The following is a 22,498-nucleotide window of genomic DNA, read 5'->3' as shown; positions in this document are numbered from 1 at the left end:
CTGAGTTCATGTCTGCTACCACCAAGAGATGTTATGGATAGGAGACCTTTAGTTAAGATTCATGTTTCATCATCAGTTAAAATATTTTAAGAACAGATTAGACAAAATTCTGTATAATTTGAGGCCACATGTTCATCTGTGGAGGATCTGGACTTTAATTCACCAGCAGAAGGACTGAGAAATTTGGATAGCACCTGTTTTTCTTGAAGGACGCTTCCAGCTCAGCTAATGATCTTCTTAATGGGAGGAATGACTGCCATTTGGATTTCCATCAGTGCTTCACTGTTAGGAGTAACAGGCATGTAAGCAGCAGCTGTGTTTTTGATAGGGTATTCATCATATATTTTCCTGAGAATAAATTATTATTTCTTGGAATTGCCTGATGAGGAATGTTGAGTTGTAGTCCCCTTTCCCCGAGTTATACAGCCTCCCCTCCAACTTCTTTGTCTCATTTCTTCCTTTTTTTCCTGTTACAGAAAGTACTTAATTAACAGGATGAACAACCATTAGGTGTTTACCCTCTGCAACTCACACTTCAGCAGCAGAATGTAAATAACTTTGCAGTCATTAACAAGGTTGAACTTTAAAAAGAAATGTGCTACAAAAGAGGATTTTCTTATTCATCTCGCTGTTTGCAACACTGCAAACTTGAGGAGTCTGGTATTTCTTATGTAGAATATCTGATCTCATAGGGCTTACTGGCTCTCTGCAGCAGACGTCAAATTAGGCCACAGATAGTTTGTCTCTTCAGTCTTGGGCTAATTTAGATATGTAGCTCTTTGAGAATTGCCCACTGGAATTTCCCTTAAGAGCAATCAAACTGATACCACAGCCATGTTTCCTTTCTTCCTCAGAAGATCCAGTCCTTGGTAGGCCATGGAGGCAGAGTAGTTTGTCTGTTCCACTGGAAGTGTGTTGTGCTACTTGCTTCTGAGCAGGAGCATCTGCAGGATTTGGGAGTGCAGGAGGAAGATGGATTTTAAAAGCTAATTTCTTTACATGCCATTTAATGTTCCTGAAGTCAAAGTTAGAGTAAAGAAGATCACTTCATTGCACAGTGTGATCCACATGCCTGTTGACATTGTGCCAAGTGTTACAGCTTGTGTGGGCTACTGGACAGTGTGTATTAAGCTTTGTGGGTTAAGACATTAAGATTTGGCATTGACTGATGAACCCAAGCCTGTGGTAGGACTGACAGTGTAGGTGTTTTCTAGCCAATTGATTCTGAAAATTCAAGTACGAAAGGCTGTGCTCTCCCCAGCCCATCTGCCCACCCTGTGAGCGACGTGGGATGAAGAAAGGCACAGAGCTGCTACCCCCGGTCCTACCTGGTCACCTGGTCACCTCACCAGCACTGGGGGAGATGTGGTCCTCAGACACCTCTTCCTTCAATCTGCTGGAGAGCGGGTGCAAGGCAGTACCTCTGCAGGATGGGACAGGGCTTTCTACTGCATGGAGAATGGCAATGACATTTCAATGACATTTATCCTTTTCATGTTAGAACTGGATTTACAGGAAATCTACATTCTTTACAGACCTAGCTAAAATATGTACTTATGCTACTTCATCAGACACTGTAGTTGCCCAATTGTCACACAGACTGCAAAATCTATCTATCTATCTATCTATCTATCTATCTATCTATCTATCTATCTATCTGTCTCAGTTAACGTGAAAATCTGTCTTTTCAAAGCCAACCAGCTTTAATTGTAGAGGGAGCAACATATAATAATTACCCCAAAGATAGTAACCTTGCAGGTATTCAGCTGCCATGTTTTAGATGTGGTGGGATACAGTGCTGTTGGTGAGATCTAACCTATTGAAATGAGTGTCAGACAGGGGAACTAAAGTTAATTTCATGGCTCCCATGCCACATTTGGCTCTCAGTGGTAACCTCATTGGGAGCTGATGTAGCTGACTGATAGAACTTGGTCCTGCTTATTAACACAGGGCTCAGCAGTTACAAATTAGTGCTTATTCATCTATGAAGAGCATTCACGATCACCATCCACAGCAAGAGTACAGAAAAGAACTCCAGCAAACTCCAAACAGAAGAGCCTGTTGGCAACCATCACAATAATCAGAATAAACGCGGAGAGCTACTGTGCTCAGCCCCTGTGATGTCTATCAGGGAGCTATTTCAGTTGCTCCCCGAGGCATTCACATCTCAGCCCATCTGTGTCTGATCCTAAATTACTTATGATTGTGAGAGATAAGGGATTTCCCCATAGATAAAGGGAGGGAGGGTGGAACATAATTTCTGTGTTTGATATTTATATTAATGGCACAGCATGCAGAAAGCATCTAATTCCCCAGAAGTAGAATTTAGGTGACATAAAAATATCAGTAAAGATTAGATATTAAGAAAGAGACACACCATCCAGCAGCTGCTTTTTTCCCTTAAAAATTTTCCCTTTGGTAGAGGATCAGGTGACAATGAGTTTGATGAACATTGAAAATGAAATTCTCTAATAGCACAATCCAGCTGCAAGCCAAATGTTACACAAAGACCCTGGCAAGACTGAAAGAAGAAAGAGAGAACATAATAGACTTTGTATTGCAGTAGTGTCTACCCTCAAAGTGCCTCCCAACCATGACTGACGTTGATCTCACTTCTTGGAAGGGCAAAGATACTTATCCCCATTTTCAGAAGCCAGGACACTGAGCATCTTGCCCACCAGTGGCACAATGATGTTGTCCTCACAAGAAGGTACTCTGAGTTGCATTTTGTCTCCTAGTCAGTAAGTATCTTCAGCTAGGGACAGGTTCTGCTCAACATGTAATGGAGAAGGAGCTTGCTCTTTGGGTTACTTCCCCCAGAAATAGGTCTACAGGCTTTGTCTACAGGTAGGGACAATCCTGGACAATGTTATGCCAGCACTACCATGGGTTTAATGGCATTGAATGTTTAGTTCATACACGAGCTGAATTGAGTGTAAGAGCCACCTTTTGGAAGCATTTCTTTTCATTAATGCAGCTGTCAAAACATTCTCCATCATGTCTGTGGGCTGATGTCTTGTGCTGCCATTTGTAATAGAGATTGGAGTTTCCCATAATACATCACTTCTTGAAAAAAATGCTTGATACCATGCTTGCTATATACTGGAGAAATACACTGTTTGCAAGTCATATGCTCATCTTCTTAAATGAATAGAGAGCTTCTGGTGCAGTACATCTGCCTCTGATTCTGGACCATCTACAAAACTGGGACAATATGCAGCTTTTTAAATGATCATGATCTCTCCTTTTCACTGTGCAGAAACTTTAACTGATACCAAATCCTGTCACATACAGTATGCTCATGTGAAATGATAAAAGACTGTGAAATACACATGCGCTATTTCTATCTATGGCAAATTAAAGACTTCGCAAAAAGGTGAAAAAACGTATTTGGGACCCTACTTATGTGGAAATTGAACCTGTACTTGGGAAATGCCTGTACTTGGCATAAGTAGTGTTGGAGAAGTCAGCTTGCTTTTCTAGATCTCAGTTCTGTCTATTTGCAAAGTAGAAATAAGATTGTTCCCTTAATTTTATGAAGAAATTTGAAATTATGGATGATAACAAAAGTTCCACTATATTATTACAGTTTTAGGCTATTCACACCTAAAAGGGCTAAAGCAGAGCTTTTTCATGTTTTTATGTTTTATGTGCATTGATTTAGCAGTATGAATCGTAAGCAATCTTTAAAGAGTTGAGCATCTGATGGTTTAGTCTAGTCAATGAATATGATAGTTTAACACCTAGATACAAAGATGAGGCCAACGTTCACGGGACTACTTAGGGAAATAGCGAGTTTCACTGTTCTTTCACATTTACACAAAGTTGCTGAAAAGCAATTGGTTCTCTTTAGGCAGTCACCAAGGGCTTAGTTGACTTCTTTATTATAATTTAGAATTTCAGTGTTTCTGCACACCGTAAATTTTGTTTTCCAGTCAGCTGTAGCCTTTGCACTACATGAGATCTAAGCTGCAGTATTTACTACTTTTAAATCAGTGATTAATAAGTTGGGGTAAGTGCTTAGCCTTACCTTTAATAAAGACAGCATTAGATGGTTTGTGGCATTAGGGAGGGTTTCTTTCTGTGGTGTGCTTAAATTTTCTTTAGGCCATTTTCAGTGAGGTTGGGATGGGCTTGATTGGAAAATTTAATGGCTTTTTCCATTTCCACTCCCTTTTGCCAAGCTGGTCTTTAAAGCTGCTTTTTCATGATGTGTGAATTTCTCTCCATTTGAAGAACTAACATCAGATACAACACAGAAAGCAGATTCTAGAAAAGAGCTATTAGGCAGAGAAGAGGCACTTTTAAGATGCTTGCAAGTTGCACAGCAACCAGAGGAACATATAGTCATTTGATTTCTCAAATGACTCTGACTTTGACTCAAGGGAAAAACAGTTTTATTCTCCCCTTAGAGCATTCTATCATATGTGATAAAGAGAAAATGCATTTACACATTTTCCTTCTAAAAAAAAAAAAAAGTCGTGCCTCATCTCTGAGAAACAGCAGTACCTATTACCATGTAAATTACTGCAGAACACATCCGGTCACAGCTCCTGTTTGTGATCTTAAGTGAGAAAATATAGCATTGTAACCTTCTGTTTCTTTTAGCTTTTAGACATAATGCGCTGACCCTTCTGAAATCATAGATTAAAACCCACCAACCAAATGACAATCGATGCTTGATGTTTTTTCGGTTTCTGTAGAATTGTTTCTTTCATCACTGTCACCAGACTTGGAAAATGTTATTTTACAATAACATTTTCTGATCGTTACAGGCAATAGCTCTTGGCTTTTTCTGGATATCATCACCGTATCAGCTATTGTCCAGTTTCTGCTGTGTGCATGTGTAGGTCGATTCCAAATCAAATGCATTTCTGATTTTCTTTTCTGATGTCCTCTGGAGCACAGTGTCACTTGTATGTTAGACTCAGCTGTCATGTTTATTATAGTAATAACACATAAACATCCAGCTTCATAAATACCAGATATTCCTCTTGGAGATCTTTTTTCAATACTAATTTTGGTCAGTCCATATATTTGAAGTACCCAGTCCAAAATGGTCTGCTTCTGATATAAAAAGCCTGTTACAATGTATAAAATATATTCACAAGATCTAAAAATACGAACAGAAATTAATTACTTTAATTTTTCCTTTCACTCAACCTTGGTTTAGTTGTTTTGAACGTGGGAGTGATAGTGTTCTGCTTGTATAGAACACTCTGAGAACTACACATGAAAAGTCCTCCCAATATTGGACTGTTTTGGTGGTGAACGAATATTTAAAAGATATAGGTGAGTGCTAAAGGTTTTATTAAGACATTGTCTCTTTCACACCAAATCTGATCTCCTGGTGACTAAGACCTACTGGAAGTTCTAGGTGCAAATGCTTTAGACCTGATGAGAAGAGCCCTGCAGCTGTCTCATAAATGCGTATGTGATGGCTGATTCAGTACTAACCCAGGCCATGTCTGCACCGAGTGCAGTCGTGTCTGCAGAGGAGCTTCTGCCAGGGTCAAAAAAGTCATCCCAATATAGGATGGCAAAACAGTAAGATGGGTACTCTTGTATTAATGAGCCGGTTCCTTTGCTGCCATGGCATAGTCCTTCCAAGAGCTGTTTTAAATTGTAGTAGTGAAAGAGCGCTTTACCTAATAAAATCTTCCCTGAGGAGGAAGAAGAGCGCATGGCACTACATCCCTCCCTTTTAAATATAGATGAGCCATATGTAATAAACAGTACTGTCATCTTTGGGTTACCAACTGCTTTGAGTCATCTTTATAAGAGAGGTCCTTGATAAATGCTGCCAGTACTGTTGTGTCCACGGGAAGCAAGACTGATACAACTGTGTCTGATCATAGATGTAGTTATATTGTTACAGGAATGTGTTTATCAATAACTGTACCCATGCTAGGACAGGTTTTCTGATTTAATGACAGCAAAATAAGTGTAATGGGCAACCTCAGAACAATAGTTGAGATTTTCTTTTGAACTTGGAGAGCCCAGTGAGGAATTTAGTAATTCAGTCTACTGAATTTAGTAGATCAGAAGTGTAACTTCATTAGATGAATTAGAAATCAAATACATAAAGAAAAACACAGTTATCTTGGTTTTGCAGGCATTTCTAGTTAGCTATGGGTCTCAAAAGATTTGAAAACCATGGGGCTGTCCAGGTATAATGAGGAACATAAAGTCCTCTGGCATAGACCAGAAGTATTTTGGCTTGAGTGTGAAATTCCAAGGGCTGTTAGGTATTAAACAGTCTGAAGTGCTGGTATGGAGTCACTGAGACGCAGTAAATCACCATCATAATGCTATTTTTTACAGAGTGAAAGTAAGCTTTCAAGTGTCACTTTTGGTACTGTTATCAAAGGTTTCTTTTTTTCCTCTGCTTAATCTCTTACATTTTACAACTGCTCTCTTCCTTAATAGTGAGGCAGGTTTACAAATGTGCTGTCCTGCTTCCCAGCAGATGTCACCTGGCTGAACTTTACATTACTGCATGCTGTCTCATGCCCAGCCCATCCCACACACACATATGCTGGCCTCCTTGCACAAAACCATGTGCACACCCCACACACTTCTGGAGCCATTCTCTCTCCCTCTCTCCCTCACACGCACACTCTCAGAACTTTACACCTTTTCCCTCCTGTCTCATCTTTTAGTCACTTCTTAAAGATGCTGACAGTGATTTGTTTGAGACAGTCAAATCCTGAAACATTCTGAAAAGAAACGTGTTGAAACAGAAACACATGGGAAGAGAAAAAGTTCATAGTAAATTTCGTTGTATCACTTTTGCACGAGGCTTCATGTGTGCTAAAGTGACTGATCTACATAAGGATACTTCAAATAGAAAAGACTTCATAGAAGAAATCTTAAATGTTATGTAGAAAAATAAGCATGAAATCTCCCTCCTTTCTTCCCTCTATCTCCAAAATATGCTTTACTGCCCCATAGCCAGCCCCATACTTAATATGAGGGTCTGTGTGGGCTCTAACACATATGTGAAGGGGAGCGCACATGAAGTTCCAGTCAGTAATAATCTTTCTTATTTTTTTCCTCCTCAGTTTGTTGCTCAGCCAAACTGCCAGCAGCTACTAGCAACACTTTGGTATGACGGTTTTCCAGGATGGAGGCGGAAACACTGGGCAGTAAAACTCTTGACCTGTGTCACCATTGGACTGCTATTTCCTGTGCTATCCGTGGCATATCTGATTGCACCGAAGAGCAGGCTGGGACTGTTCATTAAAAAGCCATTTATAAAGTTTATCTGCCACACCGGCTCTTACCTAACCTTCCTCTTCATGCTCCTGCTGGCATCGCAGCACATCGTCAGGACTGACCTTCACATGCAGGGACCACCTCCCACCATCGTGGAGTGGATGATCCTGCCCTGGGTTCTAGGTAAATCAGAAACACAGAAGTGCCTGAGCCACAGTCGCCTGACTCGCACCCATGGCAACTGTGTGGAGACTCATTCCTCATCTCAGCATCATCAACATGTAAAGAGATTTGGCAGCCAGCTTCAGTAACTGCATAAAACAGCTGGGCTCCTTCTGGAACAACAGATCCTGTTGGCCTAAGGCTTTTCTGCTGTTCATATTGCCATCTGACATGCCTTTAACATGACCCTGAGTAAACACAGCTCTCTTCCCTGCTTCCACCATGCTCTGTGTGAGGAACGGGTTAGGAATTAGCTTCTGGGTCATGCTAGTAACAAATAGTGTCACTTCTCATGCTGGCTTAGCTCTGCTGGCTGGTACATGGCAGGAGGGAGTGCTGAGAGCCTGTCTCCTTCCTCCTTCTCCCTGATCTGCTCCTGGAGCCAGTGAGCAGGTATCAGGCCTGCTTATTCCTGGGCTCCCAAACTCCCAAATAGCCTACAGGAAGGCAGAAAAGGGAAGATTAATCTCGGTCTGCCTTATGCCTCTCTGCTGATAAACACTGACCAAATCAATATCAAGAGCTTTAATATAAGCAGGAGAAGGATGGCATTATCAGACGGTTAAATGTGAGGCTCTTATTCTGATCTGGCTTGGGCAAACATGACTGTGAAGAAAAGGAGATGTCTGTGTTCCTGAGGGTAGGACGTAAGGGTGAGGTAGGGAGAAAGTGGAGAGAGCCACTGAGGGAGAAGAGCAGAGAAGTGTAATTGGATATATTTTTGATGAGAGAGAAGTATTTACCCTTTCAAACTGAGCTCCAACACAACATCAAGTGAAAACCTGTAGACTCCACTAGAAGCATGATCTGTCCTCTAATTAAGCTCCCGTCTCCCTTGCTGTGCCATTAACATGTAGCACCACTGTGAGCTGGTGTGTAATTAGGAGGCCTGTTCACAGGCAATGATTTCCACTGCTTTCTAGCCTCTGTCCCTACAGCCAGGGACATTTCAGTGTGAAACCCCAGATAACAGTGAATTGCCACTCTCTAGCAGAGGGTCAGTGGTCTGGAAAGGCACACTGATGCTTTGTGAGGACACCTCTCACAAACCTCAATCTCTGGAATTCTCCTTATGGCTCCTCAATGCTTCTCATGGGTCCAACTCTGTTTTCCTGTGCCTGCTGGCCTCCCTCTCCTGGTAACACTGTGCCCCAGCTCCTCATTTCTGTGGTGGCTCTGGATCAGGCTGTTTCTGTGCTAAATGAACCTAGCTGTTCCCTGTGCCAAACTTAAAATTGCTGATGGAAAATGACGAAAGAAGGAAAAAGTTGCAAACATGTTCACAAATCACTTTCCATCATGACCAAGGGCACTTTGCTCCTTGCATAGCTCTACCACAGCTTACAAACGGTAACTCAAGCCTCATTGTCTTGTTAAACTGATTTATGGCATTGAAATGCACGTGTTAGTTAAAACTTCAGAATAAGCTGAGAAGGTTAAAGGTCTTTTCTGAGCTTAGGTGATCTCTTCACTTCATCCTTAACTTCATAGTTAAAATTGAGGAAAATAGTAGGCAAATGAAGGCAAATGGTAGCAAAGTTGATTTGCAGATGAAAGAAGGATAATTCATTAAAAAAAACCCTTTCAAAATCACCTCTCACAGCTGTCTGCTCTTCTTTTTGAGTTCCTTTGTTTCAGATAAATAGGGATATTGTGGGACTGTTTATTAAATGGAGAAATTGGAACAGTTTCACCAGATTAAAGGTTATTATTTAAGAAATATCTTCCACTATAAAAGGAGAGAGAGAACAGGCATGCACAGCATTGCTGTAACTATAGTAACCAGCAATGATAACTCACTATAAATACAGTGTATGAGTTCTTCAACAGGCTCCTCTCCATTGATTTATTTTATTTTATTTTATGTCTTTGTATGCATGCAAAGATTTGGAGGTAGCTGAATAAAATTACCTTATTGGCCTTGACATTATGTTTACCTGACCATTGACCTGCTGGCTGGCAGCTGAAGAGCTAAGATTGATATTTGCAGCAGTTCATTTCAATGTTATCTGCTCTTAAGATTGAACTTTCAGGTCCTAAATCTTGAGTTGCAAGTAGCATTTCAGCGACCCCTGCAATATCCTGTGGTTAAGTATGAGCAGCAATTTGGGTAACTATATTGGCAATGCACCTGGAGGTGTATTTTGTTGGTCTGGGTTTTTTTTTTCACATGTTTCACGTCTTCATTCAAGGATAATGTTGTAAACTGAGTAATTCAAAATATCTGTGGGCTCTAAAGACATTCTCAGATGCATGTAGATGATGAAGGAACCTAGCTGCCATTTGCTTCTTAAGGGGACTTAGGGTCTCAAAAACACTTACACAGTGATACAATAAAGGACATTAAAGGACATACAATAAAGTTTCTTAAAATTAGAATTGTATGCCAGGTGAGTTTAGCAGTCTGGTAATGAACTTCAGAAGCTGCCCCTCACCCCTCCAGCTGCAAGGAGCTATAGTGAAGGTTAGCAAGTGCCAAGGATTATTACCAGAAGGGATTTCAGAGTTGAGATCATGAGCTCTGGCCGTATCCTTGGGAACAAATATTCACCTTGCTAAACCCATACCCATATTTGACATTAGGTGAGTCATTGCTGAGGGATGCAATGCCAGGCTGCAGTGCCCTTTTTCATTCTGAGTCCTACCTTTTTTCACAAAAGGTCCCTATGGGCTTTTTGTGCAGCAAGATGCTTAAATACAGTGATTGAGCACAGAGAATGAATTTAAATCCTTCCCTCTTTGGTGTGATATTTCCAGGTCAGGGAGGAAATATACTGGCATGCAGAAGCTGGTACTAGTGTTGCATGTTCTGCAGAGAAAGTCAGGAAAAATCAGTTCTGTCCAACTGACCAATGGATTATTTATAATTTCTATGAGAGGAGACAATCTATTAGAAACTATACCAAATACAATTGCTTAAATAGTATATTCACACCAATTTCATCTGAGCCAATCCACTCACACTAGTTATAATTAAGATATGTTTCAAGCAGTCTCCTTGTGTGTATATCTGGAGCACTGGATAGGAAACCTTGGTCTTTTTCGTATCTCTCTAGACTACATTTCCCACAGAGTTGTAAAATGTATCATAATCAGCAGTATTATACTTCATAGATGAGAGGAGGGATGAGACATTTTCTCCAAGCTGTTAATTTAGAATTGTCTTTTATTACATCAGATATACACAGTGCTTTAATGGCAAATAATACCTCGTCGTGACAATGATCTCTTTTTCTTTCTACAGGGTTTATCTGGGGAGAAATCAAGGAAATGTGGGATGGTGGATTCAATGAGTACGTACATGACTGGTGGAATCTGATGGATTTTGCAATGAACTCACTCTATCTTGCAACTATCTCCCTTAAAATTGTTGCCTACGTAAAGGTACAGTAACTTTAGAAAGAGAATTTGTAACTTGCTTGTGAGAACTGTAGTACACAGGGTAGAAACTGACAAAATCAAAATTACAGATTAAAGAGAATAGCCACTTATCAAGCAGTCTAGTTTTGAAAATTCACCGGGAAAGCTTATTAATTTGTTTGAAGAACGATTGTCCTTCTCATCCTGACTCTTTTATTAAGACAGAAGTAGATTGTTTGGGCATTGGGTAGAAGTTCCCACACTTGCTGTCCACTTTGTAACTACTGAGTTGCCAAAGAGACGTTTTGTTTTCCGTTCTGACACTGGACCTCTTTCAACAATGCTAGACATAGTGAAAACATGATTTTTGAATCATGAGTAAAAGAAAAGCAAGAACAGAATTATCTGAAAACATCAACATCCAAGATTTATAATCTGTAGTCCTACAGATCTGTAGTTCAGAAGTTTGTGAAAAGTCTACTAAGAGAAGCAAGCCAGGTAAGTAGGAAGCTTCCATCTGATATAAAGGAGTCAACTCATTTTCATCAATACATAATTTTAAACTATAGGAGATGACAAAGAGCTTTAACACCATGTAGATTCTTCAGTGTCATGTTCCATTTATGGCGAGAATGTACATCAGAGCTCATCCTCAAAAGCATCTTCCACATTTATAAACTTCTGATGCTCCAGGTTAGCATATGCACATGTTTTGAAGCCAGAGGATAGCCTGCAGCACTTTCCTTCTGTCTCTCTTTTTCAAAGACACAGATGGCCTCCTGCAAACTTCCTTATGCAGTGGCTCTCTTTGGCTTCAGTTGGAGCTGCGTGCTTGGCCTGATTCTTTTCTTGGTATGACTCAGCAGTAAATTCACTATAGTTTGTGTAATTACACAGGTGTAAATCAAATAATTGGAGTCTGCTCCTTGGCCATTTATATTTATGTGCTTCCTAGTTTTGCTGTGCTGCTGTGTTGGTATTACCCTGGTAAAAGGGTACTGCTTCTTTTAGCCCAGCTCCTAATAACCAGGACAAGCACTTCCCCAAAGCAACCTTGTTTAGTCTTACCCTAGCATGTGTGCAGGCAGAAAGGAAAAGAGGACAAAATTTCACAGAGCTCATTGACTCCAAAATGGCAAGGCTTTTATAAAAAACCTCTTTAGCAAGCAGTTCTACTATGGAGCCTTTTTAAAATCCAGAAGGCTGCATAGTGGTAAGTTAGTTTTTCAAAGGGAAAAGCTTTAAGATGGTTGCTGCTCCCTGAAGGGGCAGCTCTGTAACAGCATCAAAGCAGGAACAGATTATGTCTTTTCTCTCCCAGCATTCAGAACCAGTAAGGAAATTAGAGACTTGAAAGATTGGTCTCTCAAACTGTTAGCAAAGCAACAACCAAAAAAAAGGCTGGAAATCATAATATTCACAAGCAAATCTTAAAATGTTAACAATCTCATTCTTTTTCTTTCTCACACACAAATTACTAGAAGAGCTGTGCATTCACAGATTTATACAGTCACATACTGAGATTTAAACTCATAGCCAAACCACACCTACAAAGGAAATGCAGCTTTATATACTCCGTAGGAACTACAGAAATTTGCAGGGTAACTACTAGGACCTATATCCCAGCATACAAAAGAATTCTTACGTGAATATATCTGTTTGAGTACAGATCAGACCCACTTGGATTAAACGTGGCTGATCTAATAAGATCTGCTCCTGACGAGGACCAATGTCAGACAATTCTGAGAAGTGCATAAAGTCTTATATATGAGTAGTTCTAAACCAGCATACTCACAGAAGTTCCCTTCTGACCTGTATCACTTAGAGGTTGCAGTACGCTCTGAAACATGAGGATTTATAACGTTGATAATGGCTTCAAAACCTTTTGCAACATGACTTGTAAAGGTTTTTGTTATTTATAGAACCGCCCCGAGCTGGAAAAGGCTGGTATATATGCCAATATACCATATTCTAACACTTCTTATAACTTCAAAGGATTACATGGACATTTAGCTTTCTGCCAAATATCAGAAAAATAAATTGCATCCTGACATTAATGTTTCCCATCCTTGTTTTTATGTGGAGACTTTTTTTTCTTGATTTGACTGGTTCCAAGACCTGGCTTTAATATTCTTCAATACCAATGAAATCTGCAGGCTAATTATAGGGTAAAAATACTTTCTTAATCAGTTTTCATTTGCTGCATTTCATTATCTTGTAATGGGGAATGTGACTGACTGGCTTAACTTATTTGTACTATCCTGTATACATCTCTGCTGTGTTTCATCTTCAGCTTCTGATGCCTAACCCAAACAACTCCAGCCTTCCCACATACCCAGCTTCATTAGATATCTCTAAAATTTTCTATTTCTTCACTACCTATTTTGCTGGGTTGCTCTGAAGAGGCTACTCTTTTCCAAGCAAGAATATACCATCGGTTTATAGAGGGCCAAAATATAACCCTAACAAGTTACTTTAAAAATAGATGTGCGATGAAGAAGACCTTTTCACATACCTTCATATGCAATCTATGCTAAGCCCTAGCAGAGAGCCCCTGGGCTGCTGCATCCAGCCAGCACACAGCAGAGAATCGCAAACAACTGTGCAAATCTGCTCTCTAGGCAGGGGAGGCTTTCTGACCACAACCATCCGCCCCCGCTGCTGGATTCTGGCAAAAAGTTAACATGTCTGCCTGTTTGTAAACATTTCAAGATCCATCTTCAAATCAAGTTAACCGACTCAGGTCACAATGTATATGGAGTAAAGAACAGTTGGGAAATGTCAGAAGCAATCAGAGGTCAAACTGTAATCATGTCTCAGCTCCTTCATACAGAGGAATAGTTTGAAATACCAACTAGCTTTTAGCTCTGTCTTTGGAAAAATTGTGAGCTCGTGTATTGGACCTTCAGATTTACATAGAAAGTCTCTGCAAACTCATGTGTCAGTATGATATTGATACCATTTCCATTTAAAAGGTACAAAAATTATTTTAAGAGTCCTAAACACATTGGCTCCACTATTAACTATGTTATTCTAAGTACATTTTTGCCTTTTTATACATGTTAAATGAGCAGAGACAAATGTTAAAAGGACAATTATTCCTTGATGTTAAAATGTCTTTGACTCCATTCTGTTGTGCTAGAGCAGTTACATTTATACAACCAGCTCTTTTGTGTTACCTATTTGCATCTGGCTGCACTTTGTGCAGAAAATGCTTCCACTTTTACAGTTACATTACAAACCAAGTTAATGTTATAATTGATGCACTCAAACGTATCCAGTGCTTCAGCTGTAATTATGACCTCTGCTTTAGCAACTCTTCTAAAATTGCCATGACAAATTAACTAATAAGAAAATTAATATGAAGAAAGCATTTTGGTTCAGGGCTGTTGGCACTTTTTTTGAGATTACTAGGGAAGGAAAGCATCCACTTCTTATACTCAATAGTTCATTGCTTTCCTTCTTCTCTCCCTTCTCCCTACCTTGCATTCTTCCTGGAATGTGCAGTGTTTTGAATGTACAGTCATATTTAGGAGGAAAAAGAAAAAAGGTAATTGGAAATTTCTGACCTGAACCTGCTGAAGGGCAGTCTGAATCCCCTTAAATGTTGAAAGAGAAGGAGATTGTGTATGAATTTATGGACCTGAAGTACCTGTAAACACTGAATTCAAAATTCAAAAGGCCTGTTTTCTAAATTTAGGCTAAGAACAGCCAACATACCAGAAGCCTCTAAAGAAAAGCTGGTCCCACAGCTATCCATATCACGGGGTCATAATCCAGTAGGGACAGTTCATAAGAAGACATCATTAAACCTAAGTCTCTGCCCTGATCAATTCAGCTTCAGTCCTGAATCCGAAATGTTAGTCTGACAGTAGCTGAAAATTAAGATTTTAAAAGTATTTCTTGTGTCACCAGTACCTGGTTAGTATATATATGTGAAGCATTAGTATTAGCCGGTGTGACTCAAAGTAATTACAAAATTCACTTTTATACCCTTGTTATTTCTTTCAGTATAACGGTTCTCGTCCAAGGGAGGAATGGGAAATGTGGCACCCGACTCTCATTGCAGAAGCCCTCTTTGCAATATCCAACATCTTAAGTTCCTTGCGTCTCATATCCCTGTTTACAGCAAATTCACACCTGGGACCCTTGCAGATTTCTCTGGGACGCATGCTTCTAGACATCCTTAAATTCCTTTTTATCTACTGTCTGGTGCTTCTGGCTTTTGCCAATGGACTCAACCAGCTTTATTTTTATTATGAGACCAGTGCCTCGGAGGAACCCAACAACTGCAAGGGGATCCGATGTGAGAAACAGAACAATGCCTTCTCCACGTAAGATGTCCTTTCCTTTCTGTTTTTAAGGTTGACTTCCACTGTCCTCTGTCTTACCTGCCTTTGCCTGTTGTCTGTCACTGCACTGAAAGTCCCTTTATTTATTCATTCGTAAATACCAGGTGAGCTGGTTGACTGTGCGGGAAAGGTGTGAGTTAACTGGGGCAGACATTCTGCTGAGCTTTGCTGTCAGAAAGACTCTTACTTAGGTCTGGAAGTGGGAGACAATCGCTTGGACAAAAAAATCTCCCTATATGATCCTGCAACTTAAGTTTTAGTATGGTTATGTACAATTTCAGTATATTTGAGAAAGCAAGTATTCTTTTGCCATAATAATTGTTTTGTCTGATTCCAAAGGAAAGGAGGGGAAGCTGAACAAAATGTAGAAAACAAGGGTTATGAAAAAAAAAGGTATCAATAAATAATGTTATACAGCAACAACAACAATCTCACCTAGGCAATTTTTATGCATACATGATGTTGCGGGCTTCTCTGATTTCCATGCAGTGGGGTGAGACTAAAATCCCAGCAAAATCCTTTTTGCTGGAAATGCTGGTGCTTTATTGAGATGTTGGCATGGAAATTGCTGTGATGACAGCTGGCAGGGCTGAAAGAGATAGCACATGCTGAAAAATAACATGAATTGTCTTTCTGATGTATTTGTTTTAATTACTAATAGTGGAAATAATTATAATAATCAGCCCCCACCCAATTGTTCTTGCTGCTTGCACAGTACTTAAAACACAATGCGAAGAGAAATAAATAAAGCATGGTCTAGAAAAAGGCCTACGCCCTGCAAACAAGCAAAACAAAACTGTTGTCCACCACTTTATGCTAAATTAAATAAAACTTGTCATAATGCCCAATAATTCTCCACCCTTCCTCAGCTGAAGGCTTAAGGTTAAGAAGGGATTTGTGACATATTCACACTGTTATCAAAAGCAGGTGATGGCTGAGGCCACATGACTAGGTTGGAAGAGGAAAGGCTCCAACGTTGTCCTGTGGGCTCCCTCCTTAAAAGAAGTGGGGGATCTTCATGGGATAGAGTGCAGTCTTACAAAAGCATCGTGACCTGGTAGATCAGACGTGCTGCCGTTTTCCACTGCAGAGCAGGAACACCATGGGCTTGATTAATTTTCTCATTAAACCCATCTATATCTGGAGGAAGTGAATGGAACTGCACTGTGCTAATGAAAAACAGAATTAAAGACTTCAGTCTTTTTTCAATTTTAATTGCTTTGCATGCCCCAGAAATGTGTTGTGCTGCCCTTGCAAAGGAATTAAATAACAAATACTATTCCTTGATCTATGTCTACATTGATGCAGCAGCCAGAGGGAGAAATGTTTGGCAAGTACAATGTTTGTTAAGTGGCAACTCCTAGCTCATGAAGGGTCAAACCCACAAAGTTTGGGACTAGAGCCTGCCTTTCCCTGGAGCTATGGTGAACAGATGTATTCGGTTCTGCATTCTGGTTTGGACCTGTCTCCATTGCCAACGAGTTGTTTTACAGATTTCACTGTCAGCAGGTTAGTGGAGAACACAACAGCAGGACTGGACTAAAGAAAAAGAGCTTTGGGTCAGCAGGGAAAAAAAAGATCCTTAAGTCCGTAAGAAGGTATAATATCTTGGGAACTAGAAATTATAGACAACCACTTAACAGAAAGTGTGCAGATCAGCTTAAATACAGACCACAATTTCTCCCACCCTAACATTCAGTTTAAACCCCCTGCCAAGGAGAATGTAGCACAGAAAGGAAATTGAGGGGGCTCAGCCTTTATGGCAAAGGTTTGTTTAAAACAAAATCGCAGTGGGAGGGGATCCATTAGGACTGAGGTCTCCTGGCAGGGGACAGAATGCTCTGCAGTTACTTTTTGTTTGAGACTTGCTTAAGAAATTTATTTAACGTGTTCTTAAAAGTTTAAATAGTCATTATTAACACCCCCGGCACAAGCTGGCATTTGGCCCTTGAGCAGAGACACAGCATGGGTGACTGGCTAAGAACGAGCAACCTGCAAAACAGAAAATTACTTTGTCGGGCTGGGGAGAGCAATGGCTGGAGTGAATTCAAGTCAGAGCTGGTGTTACCTCAGGTTTGCTCATAGTTCATCCCTAATGAAAGCATAAATGTAAAAAGCTTTCAATCAGTACCCTTTGATTCCTACCAGCATTTCTAAGCAGTCGCACAATAAGATCTAATTTTGTAAGGGAAGGAAAAGCAGGACGCAGCTCATGTTTGTACAGCTTGTTTAAAATGTGACACCTATTTACCGCTGCATTATTTCCTATGACTCCCAAAGGATGGGTTTCTTGGTGAGGAAATTTTCTGCACCGCAAACACAGATCATGGAAAAGTAATATTCCTTTGTGACAGCAATGAGGTGAAGTCATGAATAATTTAAGGTTTTTATGGTTTGGCCTCAACATCCCTTAGAAAGCAGAGCGTCTACTGCTTAGGCAAACAATTTGAAAATATGTTTATTGCTGTGGTTCTGGCAACTGAAAGATGGAGAAGAGAGAGAGGAAGAGGAGGAAGGGGGGGAGGAAGTCACACCTTACTGTCTGCTGTGTCGTTCTCACTGGAGGGTCATGTTGGTCGCTGGGGCCATTTCTCCAGGGGCTGCAGGAGGTCAGGAGGGTTCCTGTGGCAGAGGGGGGCACTTACTTGGAAGGAGGGGATAGTCTCTCAATCACAATTTCCAAATTTTTTTTTTTTAGGGTTGCTTCTCTGAAGTAGTGTGAGCCCCACCTGAAACACTGTGAAAATAGATTGTGGTTCTGGCCTGTCATTAAACACTGAGGAAAGAGTAACTTAGGGCTTTCTTCTATGTAAAGTTGCAGAAACCAGTTGCTGACTTTTTCAAGGGGGACTACATGTCCACATGTAAACGTGTTTGCCTTAGTCTGGGCCCAAATTATTGGTACTTTTACTGCTAATAGTTAAAATAAGTTAAAAGATAGCTAGTTCTCCACCATTTTTTAGTAGAAGAATGCTTAGCATTCTTTGGTTAATCCTTATTTTACCGCCTCACTTATTAAATACATCTAACTAACAAGTTGACTTTTGGGAGAAAGCATTTTTGCTTCAAAGAGTCCTTATAATTTTGGCCAGTGAAAAACATACAACCACAAAATATAAAGAAACTAAATCCCCATATAAAGCAGAGGGGTACGTATGGAACAGATGCCTGGAGAAGCCGGGAGAACAGATTCCTGGTATGTCAAGTAAAGTATTTGAGTTATTTGTATTGATTTTTTTAGTAGGAGTATTTGAAAATACCTGCTGACCTCAGGCCAAAATGGAAACTCTTAAACATGCGTATAAATGTCATATTTTGATGATATGTCGTTTATGCCATATTTTGAAAAGCCGAAACAAAGATGCCCAAATAGAGCAATTATTTAGATTGCTGATTATGTATTTGATGTGATTGCGAAAGGTCACTTGTCTCTTGCTGAAGCAAATAGAGACCTGGGATGATCTCATCAGCTGTAAAACACAGTGAGGTCAGGTCTAGTTCATCTTTGGAAGGAAGACTTCAGAAGAAGAAAACCTCTCGAGCTGAATTAATGTGATGACTCCCTTTCATCTGAGTCATTACTGATCAATTGTTGCAGCATCCTATTGAGGGCACTGCACTGTGGTGGGTGGGAGCTGCTGCACGAACAAGCCATAGTGACCAGCATTTTTGGCCAGGTGCATTGCTAACAGACGGGGTGTTGGCACACTGGCCTGGTGCACCTGCAGCCACAGTAATTGCAAGCTCTCAGCCTCCATTAGTGCAAAAGGGGCAGGTGAATGTGATTTCTCACATCTGCTACTCATGGTGCCTCGTTGTTGTGCACTACTTAACTACAGGGATATATTGTGGCTGTTCTTTGCATGTGTGTAGAGTGGAGAAGGGTTCCTTGAGGGCAGTTAGGTTCATTGCATCTCAGGAGGATGTGGACAGGGCTCTCTGACAGGTATCAAATGTTGTTGATGTAATGCAGCTCTCACATGTGTTGTTCAATGGGTCACTGTGGCTGGAGCAGAGACTGCTTCCCAGGGAGAATAAATGGCTGTACTGAGCAGCTGCTCTGTGGTGTCCCAGGCTCCTGATGTTGATGTGCTTCTCACCTGAACAAGGCATTGTTTTCCATTCCCCAGAGTCAGGTAGCCAAGTAAAAATCTTGTTTTATTTGCAGACTTTTCGAGACCCTCCAGTCACTCTTCTGGTCTGTGTTCGGTCTGCTGAATCTCTACGTCACCAACGTGAAAGCCAGACATGAGTTCACAGAATTCGTTGGGGCCACTATGTTTGGGACCTACAACGTCATCTCCCTTGTTGTGTTGCTGAACATGCTCATAGCCATGATGAACAACTCCTACCAGCTCATTGCCGTAAGTTATCTCATTCTCTATCTCTTTTTGCTTTTATTTTTCTCCATGTTTTTTTCCTCATCTGTTTGGCTTCTAGCAAGTATGTATCTTCTGGGATGCTGGAGACTGCTGCCCCCAGTTTTTGACAGCAGATAGCTGGGATTTCTACTCACTAGCCTGAATCATGCTTGCGGAGGAGGTTTTGCTCTGTTTGTAATTCTTCTTAGCTGGAAAAGGCTTATCAGCTGTGATCTGCCCTTGTCTTCTGCAGAGTAACCTCACTGATCACCTTGTCATTACCAGCTGATTTACTTTGTAGCAGAGAGGGTATATAAAGGGAAGCCTTCCCACTGCTTCCTGATGTTTGGTTTTAAACTGAGGGGTGGGTGTTGTGGGTCCTTTGCCCTCCCCCCTCCTATTACTGTTTCCTTGTTTGAAACTGTGTATCAGGAGCCCAGTCCTGTAATTTCTTATTCCCCAGTCTTCCCACTGAAATTAGATCATTTCCATCCGTAACACCATCCAGTCTCCTGGCAGCTGACTCTGTAGACCCCTAATCTCAGATTTCTGAGTAGCCTCAGTGCAGGATGGATCTGAGCTGAGGCAGCTCAGGGCTGCCAGTTGGCTGTAGAGCGAGTTTCAAACTTAACTTTATCTTCATTTAATGTTCAGAACTGGTGTCTCTACTGTAATCTCATTCTGTGTACCTAAAAAACAATCTGTACATTGGTGATTAAATTTGTCAACAGATTGAAAGCTAAAGCAGCACAGCTCTGCGTTTTAAGGCTCTTCAGGTAAACTACACAGAAACAGTATGGAAGGAAACTAAATGTTGTGTGCACAGAACTCATGGTAAACCAGTGGGCACTTACTTTTCAGTTCTGATGCCTAACATGACAGGTTTACAGATAGTGAGGTGATGAAGCGTTGCATCCTCTGTGAACAGAAACAGGAGTTAGGAAAGTCATTAGTGTCCCTAGCTGGTCACTCAGAAGTATAAGGCAGAGACTTCCTTCTCTGCTTTGGGTGACTCTTGGATTTACTTTAGAAGATGAAGGACAAAACAGAGAAGAAAAGAACCAGCATCAGCTCTCCTAGTATTTCCATTCCTAGCTTCCTGGATAAATCTATGGGGAAGGGTATGGGTGAGCTCCTTTCCTGGAGTACAAAAAAGAATATTGAGTTGTCTGCTTGAACAGGTTCCACAACTGCTGTTGATCATCTGCTGATTCAAGTGGCTCCTAGATTTTGTTATCCAGTCGAACTGAGCACAGACCCAGGCAAATCAGTGATACTTTCCAACATCTGATCTTTATCACGTTAAAAAGCATGAGAAAAACTGGACCACTGACCTTCCAAAAGAGCAGAAAAGCAGAAAGGCATCGCTGCTTTATCAGCCTGTTTCAATGCTTTAAGTGCTTTCTCTTTGTGCAGTGCTACTCCTCACATTCCAGGGAGACTGGAATGAGGGGAAGATTGGCATAAGAATAGCAGTATTTGCTGTTCACCGGGATACAAACCACTCATCATTCTTTTCCCTGAATAATTTGAGTGATGCAATGACACATTACAAACAGTCCCACATGACTTAGAGAGACCCATCATAAGAATTGACTAAAGTGAATGGTCCAGAGCAGACTGTTGAATTGATGTTTTTGTATAGGGAGCAGTTGAGAACAGTGAGTTGCTCCATCAGAAAATATACTCGTGAGAGACCCGAGGGTAAAGGACTGAGCTCACCAGATAACCAAGGCATAACACGCAATTCAGCGTGCAGCGTGAGCCCCCTACTCTGAAGAATGACAGTGGAAATGGTACAGGATACTTCTTTGTCACTTAAGCTGTCATATTGCAATTGCTGCTGAGAGCAGTGACGTTTCTTGGGAAGGCAAGAGGCAGTTGCTTCCAGCCTCTTCTCGGGCAGTGCATGCAGCTTGTTTTTTGAAGCTAATATTTCTGCATGTTCACAGCATTCTCTCAGGGACAAGTTTTCTTCATGTGTCTTCTAGGGGCAAATACAAATTAATCCCTTCTCTGAAGAATCCAACTCATTAATAAATTGAGCTTTACAACTGTGGGTCATTTTTTAACCTCCTGTAATCAGGTCTACCCCTTTCTGAATCACAGTAGGCTGGTTGTTAGACTGGGCGTTTCTTCCTCCTGGTATTGATATCAAGTTGAATGCACGAGTAATGACAGCATTCCAGGGACAGAGGAGGAGAAAGGACCCAGAAGCCCTTGGAGTGGGGTGGAGGTCTTCTCAAATGCATCAGTAGGAAATCTTGTGTCACGTGCAGGACTCTGCAGAGAAATAAAATGAGCTAGACATCAGGAATGAGAGTGCATCTCTGTTGTTGATTTCCCTGCTGTGGACTGGTCAGGACATCTTAATTAATTCCACTTGTTAATGAGCCAGTGGCACTGCTGCAATGCAAACAATCTTTCTTCCCTCCTTTCTTCCAGAGATGAATATGTTAATGTACTTGTAGCAGTTATTCTTCAGGGTAGCTTTTCTCCCTTGTCTCATACATACGTGAATTTCTGCTGTGAGGTTACAGAATCTAAACTGCTCTTTCTTCGCTCTTTGTTGGGTCTCCCCAGTATGGGGGTTAGGGCTTGGTAGTTAATTAAGCACTGTAGGCACACAGCATGAAACCACAGGGTATCTGTGGAAGACAGAGCAAGGCAAGCAAAGAGTAAAACCTCCACACAGCTTTGAGTGATTCCTGACTCACAGAAGGAAGAATTTTTCTGCCGTAATTTTGTTGGTTTTTTACTAAGCTATTTCAGACTTCAATAAATACATTTTTTTCTAGGGGTACCCTGAAGCGGTTTCAATCTTGACTTTTTTCACACAGCCCATTTTTCTCTTTTGCCAACCATTGTCAGGAGCTGGTGATGAGAGACACTATGTTTCACCAGCAAAGCAGACAAAATTCAAATGCACACCAGAATTTCCATAAGCTTTGTGCTGTTCTGTATGTGAAGAGCAGAATGTTCTAT

General features: G+C 40.8%; 1 protein-coding gene across 1 annotated transcript in view; it reads left to right on the top strand.

The window, feature by feature from the left end:
• TRPC5 (transient receptor potential cation channel, subfamily C, member 5) overlaps positions 1 to 22,498 on the top strand; it is a 96,429-nt gene that overhangs the window by 56,008 nt on the left and 17,923 nt on the right. The window contains exons 4-7 of the mRNA XM_014955335.1: positions 7,065 to 7,401; positions 10,685 to 10,824; positions 14,812 to 15,134; positions 19,321 to 19,516. Of these exons, the coding sequence (XP_014810821.1) occupies positions 7,065 to 7,401; positions 10,685 to 10,824; positions 14,812 to 15,134; positions 19,321 to 19,516 (996 nt within the window). The remainder of the gene's footprint in view (positions 1 to 7,064; positions 7,402 to 10,684; positions 10,825 to 14,811; positions 15,135 to 19,320; positions 19,517 to 22,498) is intronic.

This window comes from Calidris pugnax, unplaced genomic scaffold (assembly GCF_001431845.1).
Source record: "Calidris pugnax isolate Ruff unplaced genomic scaffold, ASM143184v1 scaffold38, whole genome shotgun sequence".
In the NCBI taxonomy this organism is placed as follows: Eukaryota; Metazoa; Chordata; class Aves; order Charadriiformes; family Scolopacidae; genus Calidris; species Calidris pugnax.
This window is presented reverse-complemented; position numbering and strand designations above follow the sequence as displayed.